At 41.1% G+C, this 15,699-nt stretch overlaps 1 protein-coding gene across 1 annotated transcript; it reads right to left on the bottom strand.

Moving 5' to 3' along the window:
* Positions 1-271: 271 nt before the first annotated feature.
* Positions 272-14,873, bottom strand: LOC115375613 (potassium voltage-gated channel subfamily B member 2-like). Its single transcript, XM_030075074.1, has 3 exons — positions 14,635-14,873; positions 11,683-12,418; positions 272-4,239 (listed from the first exon to the last, which is right to left on the bottom strand). Exons 2-3 carry the CDS (start codon positions 12,259-12,261, stop codon positions 2,965-2,967), a joined length of 1,854 nt encoding a protein of 617 aa, XP_029930934.1. The 5' UTR covers positions 12,262-12,418; positions 14,635-14,873; the 3' UTR covers positions 272-2,964.
* Positions 14,874-15,699: the final 826 nt, after the last annotated feature.

Here is a 15,699-nt window from a genome sequence, read left to right as displayed (position 1 = left end):
CAGTTTCTAACTGTACAAAAGAGAAAATAGGTGTTCATTCTGTTAAGGCACATCATCTTCATGTCACCCTCTCTGGTTGTGAAAGGGTTACTGAATTGATCTTATAATAACAATATCTGGAGGCTGTGCTTTAAATTAAAATGAGGTCACACTTTCTATGGATAAAGAAACACATCATGTTCTTGGAATAATCACATGGAGTACAGGCTAGGTCTCATGAAAATAAAAGAGGCATAATGTAGTACTTAATTTGGTGAGACAACACAACACATGAGCTTGAAATGTTTAATGGAGTAATATGGAGTAATTAATGGAGTAGTACAGTAATATCACATCAAGCAACAGCCATGGGGAGCACTTTAAACAAGTCTCAATGCTTTGCTGTTACCAGCAACGAGTTGTGAGCACAGGGATATTGCTTGACAGATATTTATGAGAGCAAAGGAGAAAACAATAGCAGTGTATGGTCACACAGATATGTATATACAGATACATGTAAAACCTAAACATTAGTTGCATGGTTGTTATTCAAACTGACTGAACAAGTCTGGCCATTCAAGAGCTTAGTCATGCTACCCTTTTCCCTTTTCCACTACTTGTGGAAAAAGATAGTATGACGACAAATGGTTTTTGACATTGACAGAAAACATTTACATACGGCAACATTTACATACATACAGCACACAGCGAAACACAAAATAATATAGTTTTGAGAGGAAAGAAGGCTCCATAACACAGAACAATGATTTATCACTGTTTTCAAGTCTTGGAGAGGATAATGTTTCAAATTTTTTTTTATGCCTTTGTAGAAAAAAAGCATGGGATGATATTCAAATTGTTTTATTGTACTTTTTTCCTTTCTTGCTGTAAGTAGTCCATCATAATGGTGAAAAAAAACAGCAAGCAGTAAGAACTTCTAATATCTGGCAATAGCCTATAAAAAAAATTGGACACAAAACTGCTGAGCATAGTTATAAACGTCCTCATTCACAAAATGCTTCCTTTTTTTTTTTCTCACAACCGAGCCTTCGGTGAATAAAATCCAATGTCACTGATCCACCCTGCAGTAAAGCAGTCACATTGACATGAGACGGGTTTTTTATGCAGACATCCTCTATTTATCCAGGTTTCAAATAGTTTTAGCTTTATCAGCAAGTGCTTTTTGTCTCTTCACACTGTGAGACCTTGACCCTGACATGTGGTGCCTCTTCTTTTCAATCACTCTCTACCTGCCAGGGTCACATGCTTGCTTCACAGTGTGGCGTTATGCCTGTTACACAGTCTCCACCAAGGACGCATACACCAGCTCTTTGCTTACATAGTACATGCACAGTTTGACTTCCACTGCTCCAGCTTGAGGTTATACAGATTTCTTTTTTTTTTTTTTTTACACACAGCGGAAACAATGGTAATGTTATGGTAGAGATGGGGATTTAAAAGTGGCTACCGTGGATGAATATTTGGTTTTACATGACTGCCAAAAAACAGGTTTGCAAAAAAGATGGTAAAAATAAATCTGCCAAATTGACAAAATATGCTACCATTGCCGCTTGATCATACAGGAACAAATTAAATTACATCTTCTTTTTTGGTAGCTGCACTTTACTAACAATTTTCATTTGGTTTCTTTGCCTGAAATGCGTCACATTCTAAGAGATGTTTGCATTGCGTTGCGTATTTCAGATTCACATTTTGGCTACAGAAGAACATGTGGAACAGCCCTTGCATTGCCCTCTGTGTTTCACGTAAGCGTTTCTTGCATGGACTATGTAACAGGCTTTATGCAAACTTGGCACAGCCAGGCGGTCTCCTGAGTTCATCTTCATTTGGCTCATGAAACCACCTGGCGATGCCCCAGGTGAAGTGTCATTGGAAGTCCCAAAACAGCCAATCAGCATCCTTTGAGGAACTGCAGATGTGGCTTTGGAGATGACAACAGTGAGAGGATACAGTGCAATCAATTTGAAAACAGAAGCAACAGGACATCAATGTAGATTTTCCTTACAAAAGCAGTAAGAATCTTGTACCAACTTGCTAACAAGCTGGCAAAATGCTTACCAATAAGCTTTTATCTTCACAGTTGCTGTTGTTTGTTTAGCTTTGGCGCTCTTGTACTACATCATATAGTTCATTTTTTTCTGATTAGATGAGTTAGCTAATGATAGACAAATGGCTGATCCTATCCCCTGCTACACATTTTTGTAAACGGCTGTTGCTGCCAACAGTTTGAACACAAGAGTGCCAAAACTCTGTTTCGTGAAGTGAACAACAGAAAAGAAATCAGAATAGCTGTGATTTTCTTCGCTCTATGCTGCACCCTCTCCTTTGACTCCCTCCTCCGGTGCAGACTCCTGGGTGCTGTTGAGACGACTGGATTTAGGTGACATGGGATGGCACTGCAGCCTGAACAACCGTCAGACCTCTCCATGTGATTCTTTCTCCGGTGGCTTAAGCCTGTGAGCTGCTCTTTCACCTTCTAAGCCTCTGGCCACTGTGCCCTCCTCTCACCAATCAGAGCTGCTTGGACTTGTTCTTGACAGATTGCTAGGCAGGGAATGGAGTTCACAGGAGCCCCAGTGGAGACTTAGTGTCCTGCATAGTAGTGCTAGGAGCCACAGAAAACCAGGAAGCTCTGTCATCAGACAGTCCCTGGAACAGCTTCGCTGAGCCAGTGGGGGCTGGGGTTACCTTTGAGAGCTTTCATCTTCTGTGGGGTGCTATTTCTGTAAATGTTCTCATAGTTCATCCCAAATCTTTCCACACTCTGTGGTGCTACACACACATCTACACGTCCACTGCTGTCAGGATGGCTGGAGACAAACTCATACAGCCACTCTTCAAGGATAGTCACTGGCTGGAAGCTCTTGGAACCCCTGCGCACTTCCACGGTGCTGATCTGACTAAGATCGAGGGGAAGGGGGATGGGCTCGGGGTTGGGGGTATGCTGGTGTTAAGAAGCTTGATCTATTCTGACACTGTCTTGACCTCTTCAACACCAGGAAGCCGGGAGTTTCTCTCTCCTTCATCACCAGAAACCCCCCCATCCCCACATGAGAAACTACCAGCAGGGCTTACCTCAGAGATGACTTGTATTTTACCTTGAGGTTGCCCGTCACATGAGGAGGCCACCACCTTCATCTCCATCTGATCCTCTATCCTCTGCTGCTCCAGGCCAGTTGTTGCCATCTTATTATAATTGTCTTCCAGGCACTGTACATTAAGGTGTAGCGAACTGGCTCTGTTAGAATTGGGCTTGTCCTGGTCAGGAGAAACCAGCTCGGTCAATTCGTGGTACGGTATTCGCTGAGAGCGGGCTGGGCTAGCCCCTTGTGCATTAGCGTAGTGTTTGTGGTAGCTCCAGCGGCTGGGTGACAGGTGATTGTCCGCATGACACTTGTCCTCTGCCTTTTCCACCAGCACATCTGTAAACTCCATACTGCGGGCAAAGGCATCCTTAAAATTCACGGAGACGATACTACCGGTCCTCTTCGCTCTTTCAAGAGCTTCTCTCCTCTTGATGGCCTTTTCCTGCCTCTTCTGCTCACGGTAGAATTCAGAGAAATTGTTGACAATGATAGGAATGGGTAGGGCAATGACTAACACACCTGCAATGCAGCATAGCCCCCCTACAATTTTCCCCAGCAAGGTCTGTGGGCAGATGTCTCCATAACCAACAGTAGTCATGGTAATGGTCGCCCACCAGAAGGAGGCAGGGATGCTGGTGAATTTGGTGGCATCCTCATCCTTTTCGGCAAAGAAGACCAAGCTGGAAAAGATCATGATACCCATGGCCAAGAAGAGGATCAGCAGCCCCAACTCATTGTAGCTCCTCCTCAAAGTGAAACCCAGAGACTGGAGTCCTGTAGAGTGTCTGGCCAGCTTCAGGATCCTCAGGATTCTCATGATGCGGAAGATCTGAACGACACGACGTACGTTTTGGAACTGCAGCACACTCTTGTTGGACTCAGTGAGGAAAAGGGTAACATAGTAAGGCAATATAGCCAGCAGATCGATGACGTTCAGTGGGGCTTTGATGAAATTCCACTTGTTGGGTGCCGAGAGCAGCCGCAGCACATACTCCATGGTGAACCAGGCGATGCAGACAGCTTCCACATGAGCCAGGCTGGGATTGTCATTGAACTGGCCAAATTCATCCACCACCTGCAGCTCTGGCAATGTGTTGAGTGACAGTGAGATGGTGGATATGATGATAAACAGGATGGAGATCATGGCCAGGACCTAGGAGAAAAAGATAGAAAAGACTTTTCATTTGGTGGTCAATTGCATCTTTAAGATTTTGATATACTCATATATTGAAACTGTTGTGATATAGATTTTGATGACATGCAACAATGGTCGTAACCTATGTTCAAACTGAGTGGCACCTGTTCTGGGATTAAAGTCAGAATTCTGACGTTTTTTCTCAGAATCCTGACTTTAATCACCCAAATCTGACTTTATTCTCAGAATTCCGAGATTAAATGAGAACTCTTTTTTATCATTACCATGTGGCTCTGCCTTAGGGTCACGTTTTTTACTGTAAATACTGCAGAACATTTTGTTAAAATTATTATTTATTGCCAGTTGATATGTCAGGATGTCCCACCAGCACATGACAACAGCATAATAGTTACGACTAATGGCTGCTAATGACAGAAACTTCAGAGATCTTTGGGCCAAGGGCTTCTGCAGCTCTCCACCACATTTCTAACACGTCCAGCCTGAACTTTCAAACTTATCTTGATGGAGGACACACAGAAAAACAGCCAAAACAGCCAAATATGAAAACATAACTTTTTATTATGTTCGGCATAAGTTTTATAAAAAAATATGGTCTTAGATGGCATGTCACAAGTTTGAAACATAACAAGTCGCCAATAACTGAGGATCTCCAAAATATCCTATCCACCAAAGTACATCACCTGAAAACCCTCTATATCAGTCCATCCAATCAACATCCACCCATCCATTCATCTGCAGTAGTAACCTACAACAAGTTATTAAGAGTTTTGGCTCTTGCATTTGCATACCTGTACTTTATGTCTTGCTATAGAGGACCACTTTCCAGACATAAAAAATCATATACTACTACTCGTACGTGTGTGACCAAGGACATAAGTCATAAGAATACTATTTACCATGAATACCATTTCAACACATTCAGCAATTTCACTGCTTCTGGTGCAAAGAACACAGGAGTGATGGTGAGAGCCTACTGAGTTGCTGCCTGTTCAGAAAGACAATCTGTTATTTGCAGAGGTGGAAAACGTACTGACATTCTGTACTTAAGTAGAAGTAAAGATACTTGTGTGAGAAAAGACTCTGGTAAAAGTAGAAGTACCACTTCAACTTCTTTACTCAAGTAAAAGTAAGAAAGTAAAAAGTAAAAAGATTTTTTTACCATTAATGATACATATACCTTTTCGATAACTTTTTGACGAAAAAAGTTCAGGGCACACAAAACAGGACCTTTTCCTCTTTTATTAACAACCTGCAAAGTGCTGGTACAGTTTTGCTGCAAGCCCACTTTCACACAATAATCAAGACTGAACTGCCCAGAGGTCTTGAATGAGTACCTTGATAATAGCTTTGGTACTCTCAACACTATACCTAACATATATGACTTTTAAGAGATTTTTTCTTGCTTCTCCGACTCTGTTTTTTTGTCGGCTAATGTTATCTTCCCTGGCAACTGTCTTCCTCCATGTCTCCAGATTTCTCTTTATGGTTTTCTTTTTCTTAACTGCTCTCACGCCCCGCGCCCTCTCTCCCTTTCCCTCTCTGTGCAGGGTTTCCTCCAGGATTTTTGGAAACTGTGGGGGAGGGCTTCAGCGTTAATGTTAATAATTTTTACCACGGATCTTTTGTAGCACAGAGGAGATATGCTGCTCAAACACTCAGTATGTAGTGTTGGTGTATGTTTATGAGTTGTAGAACATAATAAATTACCTTGAAGGAGTAGATGTTTACCAGTAAGCTTGACTCCAATAATTTAACAATATGTTAAATTATTATTTGTTTTAAAAATGTAAATTACTTATCAAACAGACCTAACAATTCAACTACCAGTGAATGAGCAGTAGTATGCATGTGATAACATAGAATGAAAAATAAGCCAAAGTGATACCTCTTCTCTGAATAGACAAGCTAAGCCAGTGTGCTGCTGTTAGCCAGTGAAAATATTTCGGAGTGGCGACTCTTCACTTTGTTACACAATCTATGTCAGTGCGCTGCTGTAGCCTGGAAAGTTTCTCTGCTTTTTGGACTCGTACGGTGCCGGTGCAGGTGTTGTAATGTTTTTCTTGGTGGTAAGGAGCCCGCCCGCCCCCACCAAAAAGAGAGAGAGAGGGAGAGAGAAGTAACTGTTTTGACAATGTAAGGAGTAAAAAGAACAGATATTTGTGTTCAAATGTAGGGAGTAAAAGTAAAAAGTCGGCAGAAAATTAAATACTCAAGTAAAGTACAGATACCTGAAAAATCTACTTAAGTACGGTAACGAAGTATTTGTACTTCGTTACTTCCCACCTCTGGTTATATGTATCAACTGGTTATTATTTTCTGGATCTGTGCAGCAGCTATTAATCTCTGCTCACAAATACAAACCCTAACACACACAATTGGAAGAGAAAGCATGAAGGGAGGTAGGAAACATGAAGACAGAAAGATCGCTAGAGTCTAGAGTCCTCTAATTAGTCTTTGTAATACATAAGGCTGTAATTAGCAAACCAAACAGACTGGAACCAGCTCCAGTGTTGATTTGGGGAACCGCTCTGTAAATGTTAAAGGCTCCTCAATGCTTCCACCCATCACAAGGCAATCTATTTTTGGTGCTCACAGAACCAGTTTTATGTAAACATATTATCATATGTTTACATAAACTATAATGACATTCACTATGCAAACACAAACACAATCACAAATAATTATTTGTGAAAGTACTATCAGGTTGTTTCTTCCTGGTGCAAGGTTACGTTTCACAAGTTCCTGGCTACTTGCAGGATCTACTTTCCAATTCAAATAGGAAAATAAAGAAAAGAGATGCTTAATTTCCTCAAAAATTAATACCGGAACTTGTTGGTTTTTAATATCGGCATAATCCGCTTTGTTGGCGTTTTGTTTATATACTAAAAATGTTTTTTTGGGAGCTGTTATGCCGCATTATGGAAGTGAATGGAGAAACAGAAACACAGTATTGTGGATTAGCAGCCCCAGGGGATCACAGAGCAACTAACGAGGATATTTCACCACCATGTGGACTCAAATAACACCCAGTGAAACTACATAACCCAACACTCATCGAATTGTTCAAAGTTCAGTTTTGCCTCAATGTTTGTGGGCCCCTCTTTGGAACAGCCTGCCAGAGGATCTGAGGAATGAGGATGATGAAGAACCTAAAGCTGATTTTTTTTATCCTAGCTTTTACCTAAGGAGTGGTTTTATTATAAGAATTTTTAACAAAAAAATTATAAATATTGTATTTATATATTTATTTTAAAATCCTTGTTAGTTTTTGTTCCCTCTCTACTTCTTTTCTTCTCTTTATAATGTCAATTTTTATTGTATTTTGTAAAACACATTTTATGGACTGACTGACTTATGTTGATTGAAGATTATTGGAATATTCATGGTAATAATTGGCAGTCTGATCACTAGTTTCATGTACCATGTGCAATCTGAGCCTGTAACCTTTTCCTGACACCTTACTTCTCCTGCTTCCGCCCATCCCTCCCTCCTTCCTGGTCAGATGGTGTACAGATTATTCAACCTGGTAACAGTTAGTCTATTTGCAGTAGCCGCCCTGGTAAAAGCCCCAAAGGAGATTAAGTCACAGTCCTACCTCTGACTTTGACTCCCCGTCTGTGAACAGTCATATTAGGGATAAGGGCAGTTTGCAGTTGGTTTACACCCAAACTCACTCACTCTGCTGGTTTCTATTACAAGAACACATGAATCCAATCCAAGTGTTTATCCACACGTTGTGATTTAGGTATTGTACACAAAAGCTTGGATTTTTTTGTCAGATGTTTCTTACTTCTGTTCATTACAGATTTGATCATTTGTCCGTGCGTTGAAAATTCCTCTTGTGCTTAATGTGATTTACTTTGGATCGGATGAAAAATATCACTGTGTTAGTTTGTCAAATGTCAAATGGAATCTATCGCCATTTTTAAAATGATTTTGACTTGTTTAAATGGGGCAAAGAAACTGAAGCTACTTAATCCACCATCATGTGATTTCAAACCAAACTAATCTTACAGTTTAAATGAGTGTGTGCGTGTGTGTATGTGTGTGTACACCTAAAATGGTTCGCTGCATGATTCGCAAAGCATTAAAAAAAAATCTTACAGAGAAAAAAAGATTACACAGATTAAGTGAATAATACTTATCTCTGTTAAATGAGCATTTAATTCAGACATTATCTTAAAATAACAGCTATTATGAATGGCAGTCCATCTGGAGTCTAGACTGCATTGCATGTGTGTGTATGTGTGTGTGTGTGTGTCTATGTGTGTTCTGTACTCAGTGCCATGTTGCTGCCAATGTCCAGGTGATGTTTCCATTCCTGTCAGCGGTAGTCACATGCTGAAGAGACCGGCCTATTGGCTAAAGCCTGAGCTGCATCACTGCGACTGCTGTTAACTCAAATCTTCCCAAATACTGATGAGGACACGCACCTATTTGCGTGTCCAACTTAAAGTGTGCATTGTTTTGCTGTTTGTCTTTGCAGTCTGTTGTTTGGCAATGGCTGCTTGGTGTTGTAGGCCCTTGATTCATATTTAAAAAGTAACAAACGGTCAAGTCAACACATGATTGTTCAACATCGATAACACTGCTAGGTCCTCCCGAAGGTCCCTGGTACTCAGGGTTTAGTGTCACCTCCTGAGCAGGGCCCAAATCAGGCTCCATGAACTGTACCTGGAACTGTTGTTGCTGCCAGTGGAAATGATTCCAGGATCTGTGAAGCAGCCTTGATTTTAATCAATTTAAATGAAGTCTATTCCTGCCAAGATGCATCTTGATGATCACAATGGCAAGCAGTGCATGCTCATAGTGAGACAGTATTCCCATAGTACTCCTATGATATTTGCACAGTCATTCAATAGTGCCACTACTGCTGCAAATATGCACCCCAGATCATGCCCTGCCATAAAGAAAAAAAAAACATTGATTTAAAGACATTAGTACAACACTTGTTTCAAATCAAATTTTTCCTGTCTGAACCAAAAAATAACCTTAATCCACTCAAACTATTAAATTAACAAAGTTTGAGTTTAATAATGGGTAGCTGAATTATAACAGCACAAAATGGTATGAAAAAAAAGCTGCTCATTTACAAATACATGTCGGCTATGTGCTGGGAGGTGACAGGTGCCTGAAAGATTTGTGAAATGTGTGTAACTGAGGTTAGCAGAGGAAAAGAAGCTAACCACAACATTACTTGCCAGCTACCATTGAGTAGCTACTCTGGAGAAAGTTGTTATTGTTGTCCTCCAACATGCATCCATGTGATAAATGAAGAAAACAAATGAAAACAAATTCCTTTCAACTCTTAATCTTGTTATATTTATGTATGACGATTGTAAAGGGTAAAAACTGACAATTAGTAGGATTCATTCATTTATATTCCCTCTCTTTCAAACTAGATCCTGAATGAGCACATCCTAAAGTCTCTCATCTTGTCTTATTTTGTTTTGTCTCCTCTCCTGTGCTCTTACATCCTGGCAGCAGTACCTCCAGTTCACTTTATCCAATGCATCTTGTGTTTTTATCTGAGAAAAACAGGCAAAAGACAAATGCTTTGCATTTTGCTCAGTCTGCTAAAAAAGAGAACGATTTATATGAGATAGTCAATTTACTAGTAATGGAGCAAAGTCCACTGCTATCCCATCAGTTCATTTGGAGATAGATAAATGGTCTGCTTTCCTTGTGTTCTGGGAAGCTGGATAGTTGCTGGCTGCTGTGCAGCAGGCAATAAAACATGTACAGTTACTGCGCTGGACAAGCAGAACCAGCGGTGCCAAATGCTGTCAGACATTTTACTGAGTTAGCACTGAGCACTGTGCACTATACAAACGCTAAAATACATGAATGGCAGCGGCACAAGATCAAGCCTGACATGTCATGATATATCATGATGTACAAAATGTGTAATGGACTAAGTCCAGGGTTTTATTTTCATTTTCATCTTGCATTGACAGTTTGTGCATAAATTTTAATCCAGATTGTACGTGAAGAAAGATGAGCTTCTCGATAAACAAATGAAATACTATCAGTGCCAAAAATGAAAAAAAAAAAAAAAAAATCATGGATGAGAGTATATTCCTTTATTCCAAGACTAAAATTCACTACAAATCAATCTCCCAGGTAAATTCACTTATGTGAATGTAATTGGTAATGTCCTGGTAACCTGTTTTTCATTATTTGTTCTATACCTAGACTGCCAGAGAATCCACAACTGTAATGGAAAATTACTGATGCTACACTGTATGATGTTACTTAGCCTTTGCCTCTGCTGGACTAAGGTTCAGCCCCTGTCCTGTATCGTCTGTAGCATCTCCTCTTTGTCATTTTACTGACTGACTCTGTTCTGTATTGATTTGCCTCCTTTGCAAAGGCTTGAATACTCAAAGACAACTTGGTTTCTCAACCCTCATTTCAGATTTCCACAACACATCATTAATAAAAGGGTAGCTTCACATTAATGAAGCCTCCACTGTAGTACATACAATACAGTGCCTGCAAGCAAGTACAGAGGGAAGCATAAGAAAAGGTAATCAATCTTCTTTTCTCTCTCTCTCTCTCTCTCTCTCTCTCTCTCCCTCCCTCTCTCCCTCTCTGTAATTACTTAATAGGTAAAAGAGGAATAAGGTCTTTATGGCCTGTGGGATTTTCATTTGATACTTGAAGAATACTGCACACACTTGATGGATGTGCATAGTATTGGTAATCAAAGCTCAGAAGACAGCAAAAGACAGCAGAGCAGGATGGAATAGAATAGAATAGAACAATACATATTTCCTTATCTTTTGTTCAGTCAGTATTTAAACATAAATCCTGCAACCTTGTGGACGCCGGAAATTGTATGAAATTTTCCATCCAAATGAGCCTTTTGGTGTTGCAGTGCAAGGGGAATAAATTGGAAAACACTCTTAATCAGCCATTAAAATCAGCCTGGTCAACATGCCTGTGCCCACAAATCACTGCTATTGATAGTGGTAAGAAATCCTCCCTTGTTTCCAGCTTGTCACAGACGTCTTCATGGTTTACCATACACACTGTTCTCAGGTCATACACACTGTATTGTTCAGATGGTAAATCTAATTTAGCTATCAATTTTTTTCCTTTCAGTATATTTGTCGGACTGCCCGATCAAGGCGGGCCCATGCCCTAGCCATGATTTTCTTTGTAATTTTGTACCTGTGCACATACACACAAATACACACTGTAGGACCGGGAAGTTGTTCAGAACTTTCATTGATTCGAGTTGTTGTGGTGGTCTGGTTTCAGCTTGGTTTGCCCAGTCTTGATTTACCTTTGAATGATCCAGGTAAGTGTCATTTCTTGTTTGTAGCTCTGAAAAATACTGGGTTCTATTTTAGAGTGTGTGCACAATGTGTATTTTTTTTGTTTGTTTGTTTGTTTTTTGTTTGTTTTGTTTGTTTTGTTTTTTGTTTTTTTTACCTTTGCAGCTACTGATGAACTGGGTTTCTCCAGCAGATCCCAGAGCTTCTGCCTCTTGTCGGGACAGCAGCCGTGGCTCTCCTCCTCCCCGTCCTTGTCCCTCAGCAACTCAGCCTCCCTCCTAAGCTCCTCGTTCATCTGCTCCTTCTTCTGGTGATACCGAGCTTGGCAGCACGACTCCAGGTAGATCTCATCGATGCCCCAGTAGTCCAGCTCCTGGCCGAATGATAGGGCGCACATCTCCTCCATCATGTGCAGCTTTCCTGTGCGGTAGAAGTTTAGGATGGAGGAGAAGGCACCCGGGTGCCGGTCAAAGAAGTACTCATTGTCATTGAGGCTGTAGTCATCACAGATCTCCAGCAGTGACTCGTGAATGTTGCAGTCTCTTAGCCTTCCCAGGCGGGTTCTGGGCAGCCGGTCCAGTGTTCTCCACAGAACTTCATGGATTAGGCCTCCAACATTAAGCCTCACCCGTCGGGAACGGGCCTTCATGCGGATGATGTTGATTGGCTCAGGAGGAAGCACAGGAGCCGTCTGCTGGTTGGAGCCGGGCATACCGAAGGTCACTCTGTCTGTCATGGCTGCTCTGTATGCCGGCGGCGTGGTAGGGGGTTGGTGGGTGGAGGGGCGGGGGCAGACTAATCCTAACCCAGAGCACACCCCGGGAGGGTGCTGAGTCCCACCAAGCTCAGACCTGCTAGCTCTGCTCAGACCAGTCTGCAGGTCAGGTCCATGGCTAGGGAAACAGGACAATATACAACGTCATAAATTATACAGGTGAGAATCTTGTCATGGTCAAAATGCTGGCACAACTAGAGATGGTAAACTTGGTTCAAATTGGCTTTTTGTTAATTAATATGGTACTGGAGACTTTTATTAATCAACCAACAAGATGTGAGCACTCCTAAAAACCAATAACTGTAATAAAATGAAGTTCTAGGGCTGCATTTTCTAAAGTAATCCTTTCCAACAGGATAACGATATTGTCTGGACCAACTGTCAAGCAAAGTGAAAACATCCTACTTGTTGCATCTGAAATAGCTGCGTCTCTTACTCTTGCTGCAACAATATGTCAGCAAATGTTTTCCTTGCAAAGACCTGCTAAAACTTGCTAAAAATGTACAATGGAGGCTTGTAGTAATAGAGGTGATGTGAGGAAGTCCATGATTGACACCATCACTAATTAAGATCCATATTAGATTGAAGCTCTTTGCCAGCCCTCGCCTCTTCTGATGTAACATTAGATTGGTAAAATAATACTCCAAGTAACAGGCTAACGGGTATTGTTACTTGTTTAGACGTGCACTTGAAGAGTCAATCAAAAGGGGGCGGGAGGAATGAAAAGTGAGGTTGTATTCTGATTGGATCACTCTGATCTTACATGTGAAAATAGCTTTTAATCTCCAGCGAAGCCACTGGTTTGACTCAGGAGAAATCAGCTGATACTCTCTCTCTCTGCACAGAAAGACTTTGGATCCTCACAGTTTCATGATGTCACATATTTTAGTTTACCATCCCTTTAAGGCTGCATAAATGCTAAAGAAATTTAACACAATGTTATGTATAGGCAGCAATAAGACACAAACAACAGTTTTTTACTTCTCATAAGGTTGAAATAGCCTGGAATGCATATTTATTGCTGCAGTGCAGGAAATTGTTGGAGGTAGATATAAATACCAAAGCCTCTTCTAAATATTCCAGTTTACAGCAATGTTTAGACAGGCCTATAGACTACTGTAAATGCTCCTTGAGTGGCAAGCCTTGACACATTTTGTATTGTAATGGTGTTCCTTTTACTGACTCAAAATTGATGGCTGGAAAACACTCAGTTTGATTTGATATCACAATATGAAAAAGAAAAAAACAAAACAATATTTAATATGGCCATTTGTAAAGAACATCTTGGTGATTAGGAGGTGTAACAGAAGACCTACAGGGTTTCAGACCAAAAGAAAAAATATGTGTATTTATATCCCAATGGCAGTACATATCAAAATAAAGGCCCAGTGTTATATCAGGTTGATATCAGGTTGCCCAAGCTCTTACTGCTCTCTAACTCCTACATTTCCCTGCACTTCATCAAAGTCAAGGAAACATGAACCTTGAATATATTCAGTCAATGACAACATCCTGGACATATCACTTTCATGAAGTCATTTCAACATGAAAGGACACGTAAGAGTGATCAGGTTCTCATTCGATTCATTTTCACAAAATAAATGTAATGTCAACCATGTTTCAAGTTCTCTGCTGGGCTATGAAGGCCTGTGTTGCTCCTCTGAGGCCTTCTCTCACCTGGTTCTAGCCGGGCTTAGATATTTATAGATCTCTGTCTCCTCTTGGGACACCCACAGGACAATTACGTCAGAAACCAAGTGCCTATACAGCTAATAAGGAAGATATAGGCCCTTACCACTATCAGCAACAGTTAAGACGACGTAATACTCAATAAAACATTTACATTAAATTCTTTGACTTATCAGCGTACATTTTGCACTGGACTGCACTGATTATGGATACGTTATCTTGTAATACCTTAAACACAGGCTATATTTGAACAAAGGGGATGAGTCTGCTTATTAAGGCAGACTAGAAGGAATCAGGACCTAATACAGAGTTTGAACCTTGATTAATATGCCCACCTTTTACAGTCTAAAGTAAGAACATTAATTAATCACTTGTCAAGATGTCAGCTAGTTGTCATTAAATAGTTGTTAAAACAAGAGATGTACAGAATTTTGAATTATGAAAATCTCTGACCCCACCTGTCAGCCTTAAAAACAAAAATGGAAATGTTGCAGGTTAACAGGCTTTACAGAAAGTTACAAATCAAACTTACATTCAGCTCAGCTCAGTGCTGATCTTTTCTGTTTCTCACAGGTGTCTTAGAAGTTCATAAAATAAGATGTAAAGCAACACAACAAAGTCGAACAGATTTTTTTTTTTCTGTACCTCTTTGCAAATGTTAATATTTCCTCTTCCAGCAGGTCACACCACTGCGTCCATCTGTCCCAGTTCGTACGGCTTCACCTCCCATCAGACCCCGACTGCAAGCCTTCCGGTAGCGGACACACTCAGTGGAAGGATCCCTGCTGAGGAGGCGACATCCCCCGGACTGCGGCCGGAACACCGAGCGCCACATAGGCTGCGGAAGTGCGATGAACCGGCTGCCCCGGCGAAACGGCCAGCGACTACCGGCTCAGCCCGTGAAGCTAAACGGATGACAGAGTGATGGAGGGGGGTGTGCAGGGGGAGGAGAGGGGAGGGGAGGGGGGGCTAATTGGATTGAAGCTTTCAGCACCAGGGACAGCTCCAGATCAAGCAGCGCGACTCTTCCTTGAACTCCCCGTTGCAAGGCTCACGCTGTTATTCAGTTCATTGAATTTCATTTTATTTATTAATATATATATATATTTATTTTTATTTATTTATTTATTTATTTTATTTTGGTGTGTTTTTTAACTTCTCCTGCAAATGAGTATAATCTCATGGCCACCGTTTTAGGTCCAGAGGAGCCTGCTGTAACATCCAGACTCCCTGGACTGACTCATGTGATGTCCTTCCACCTGTGTGGGTGGACAGGAGATTACACAACTTCCAGCCTTGTTTTAAGAAACTGCGTTTCCCTGTCACAGGACTTATAAATGGACCAGTTTTTATATGTTGTTAATGTACGGCAGTTGTAAAAGGGGTCTTGTGCCTGGTGGTCATCTGTTTGTGTTTCCAAATGCTTATTAAGAAAAAAAATAATGCTGTTCTCAGGTCGTCCAGGTGAAGAGCTGATTTCCGCTCCGGTTGTCCTTGAACGGACTCACTACCGTGTCCCTGCCCTCTGACCGCGTGGGCTGACCGGCGGCCGTCCGGTGGGAGGGACTACGGGGCGAGTGTGAGGTTTATTTTATTTATTTATTTATTTATTTCGATTCATTGAGAAAAACCTTTCTAAAACAGTACACTTTGTATGCAAAACAAAAAGAATGTATTTCTTCCACTTCAGTGTAACAGCCTTTAGAAAGA

The sequence above is a fragment of the Myripristis murdjan genome, chromosome 17, assembly GCF_902150065.1.
Source record: "Myripristis murdjan chromosome 17, fMyrMur1.1, whole genome shotgun sequence".
Lineage (NCBI taxonomy): Eukaryota > Metazoa > Chordata > Actinopteri > Holocentriformes > Holocentridae > Myripristis > Myripristis murdjan.
The sequence above is the reverse complement of the archived record's forward strand: the minus strand, read 5'-3'. Positions and strand labels throughout refer to the sequence as shown.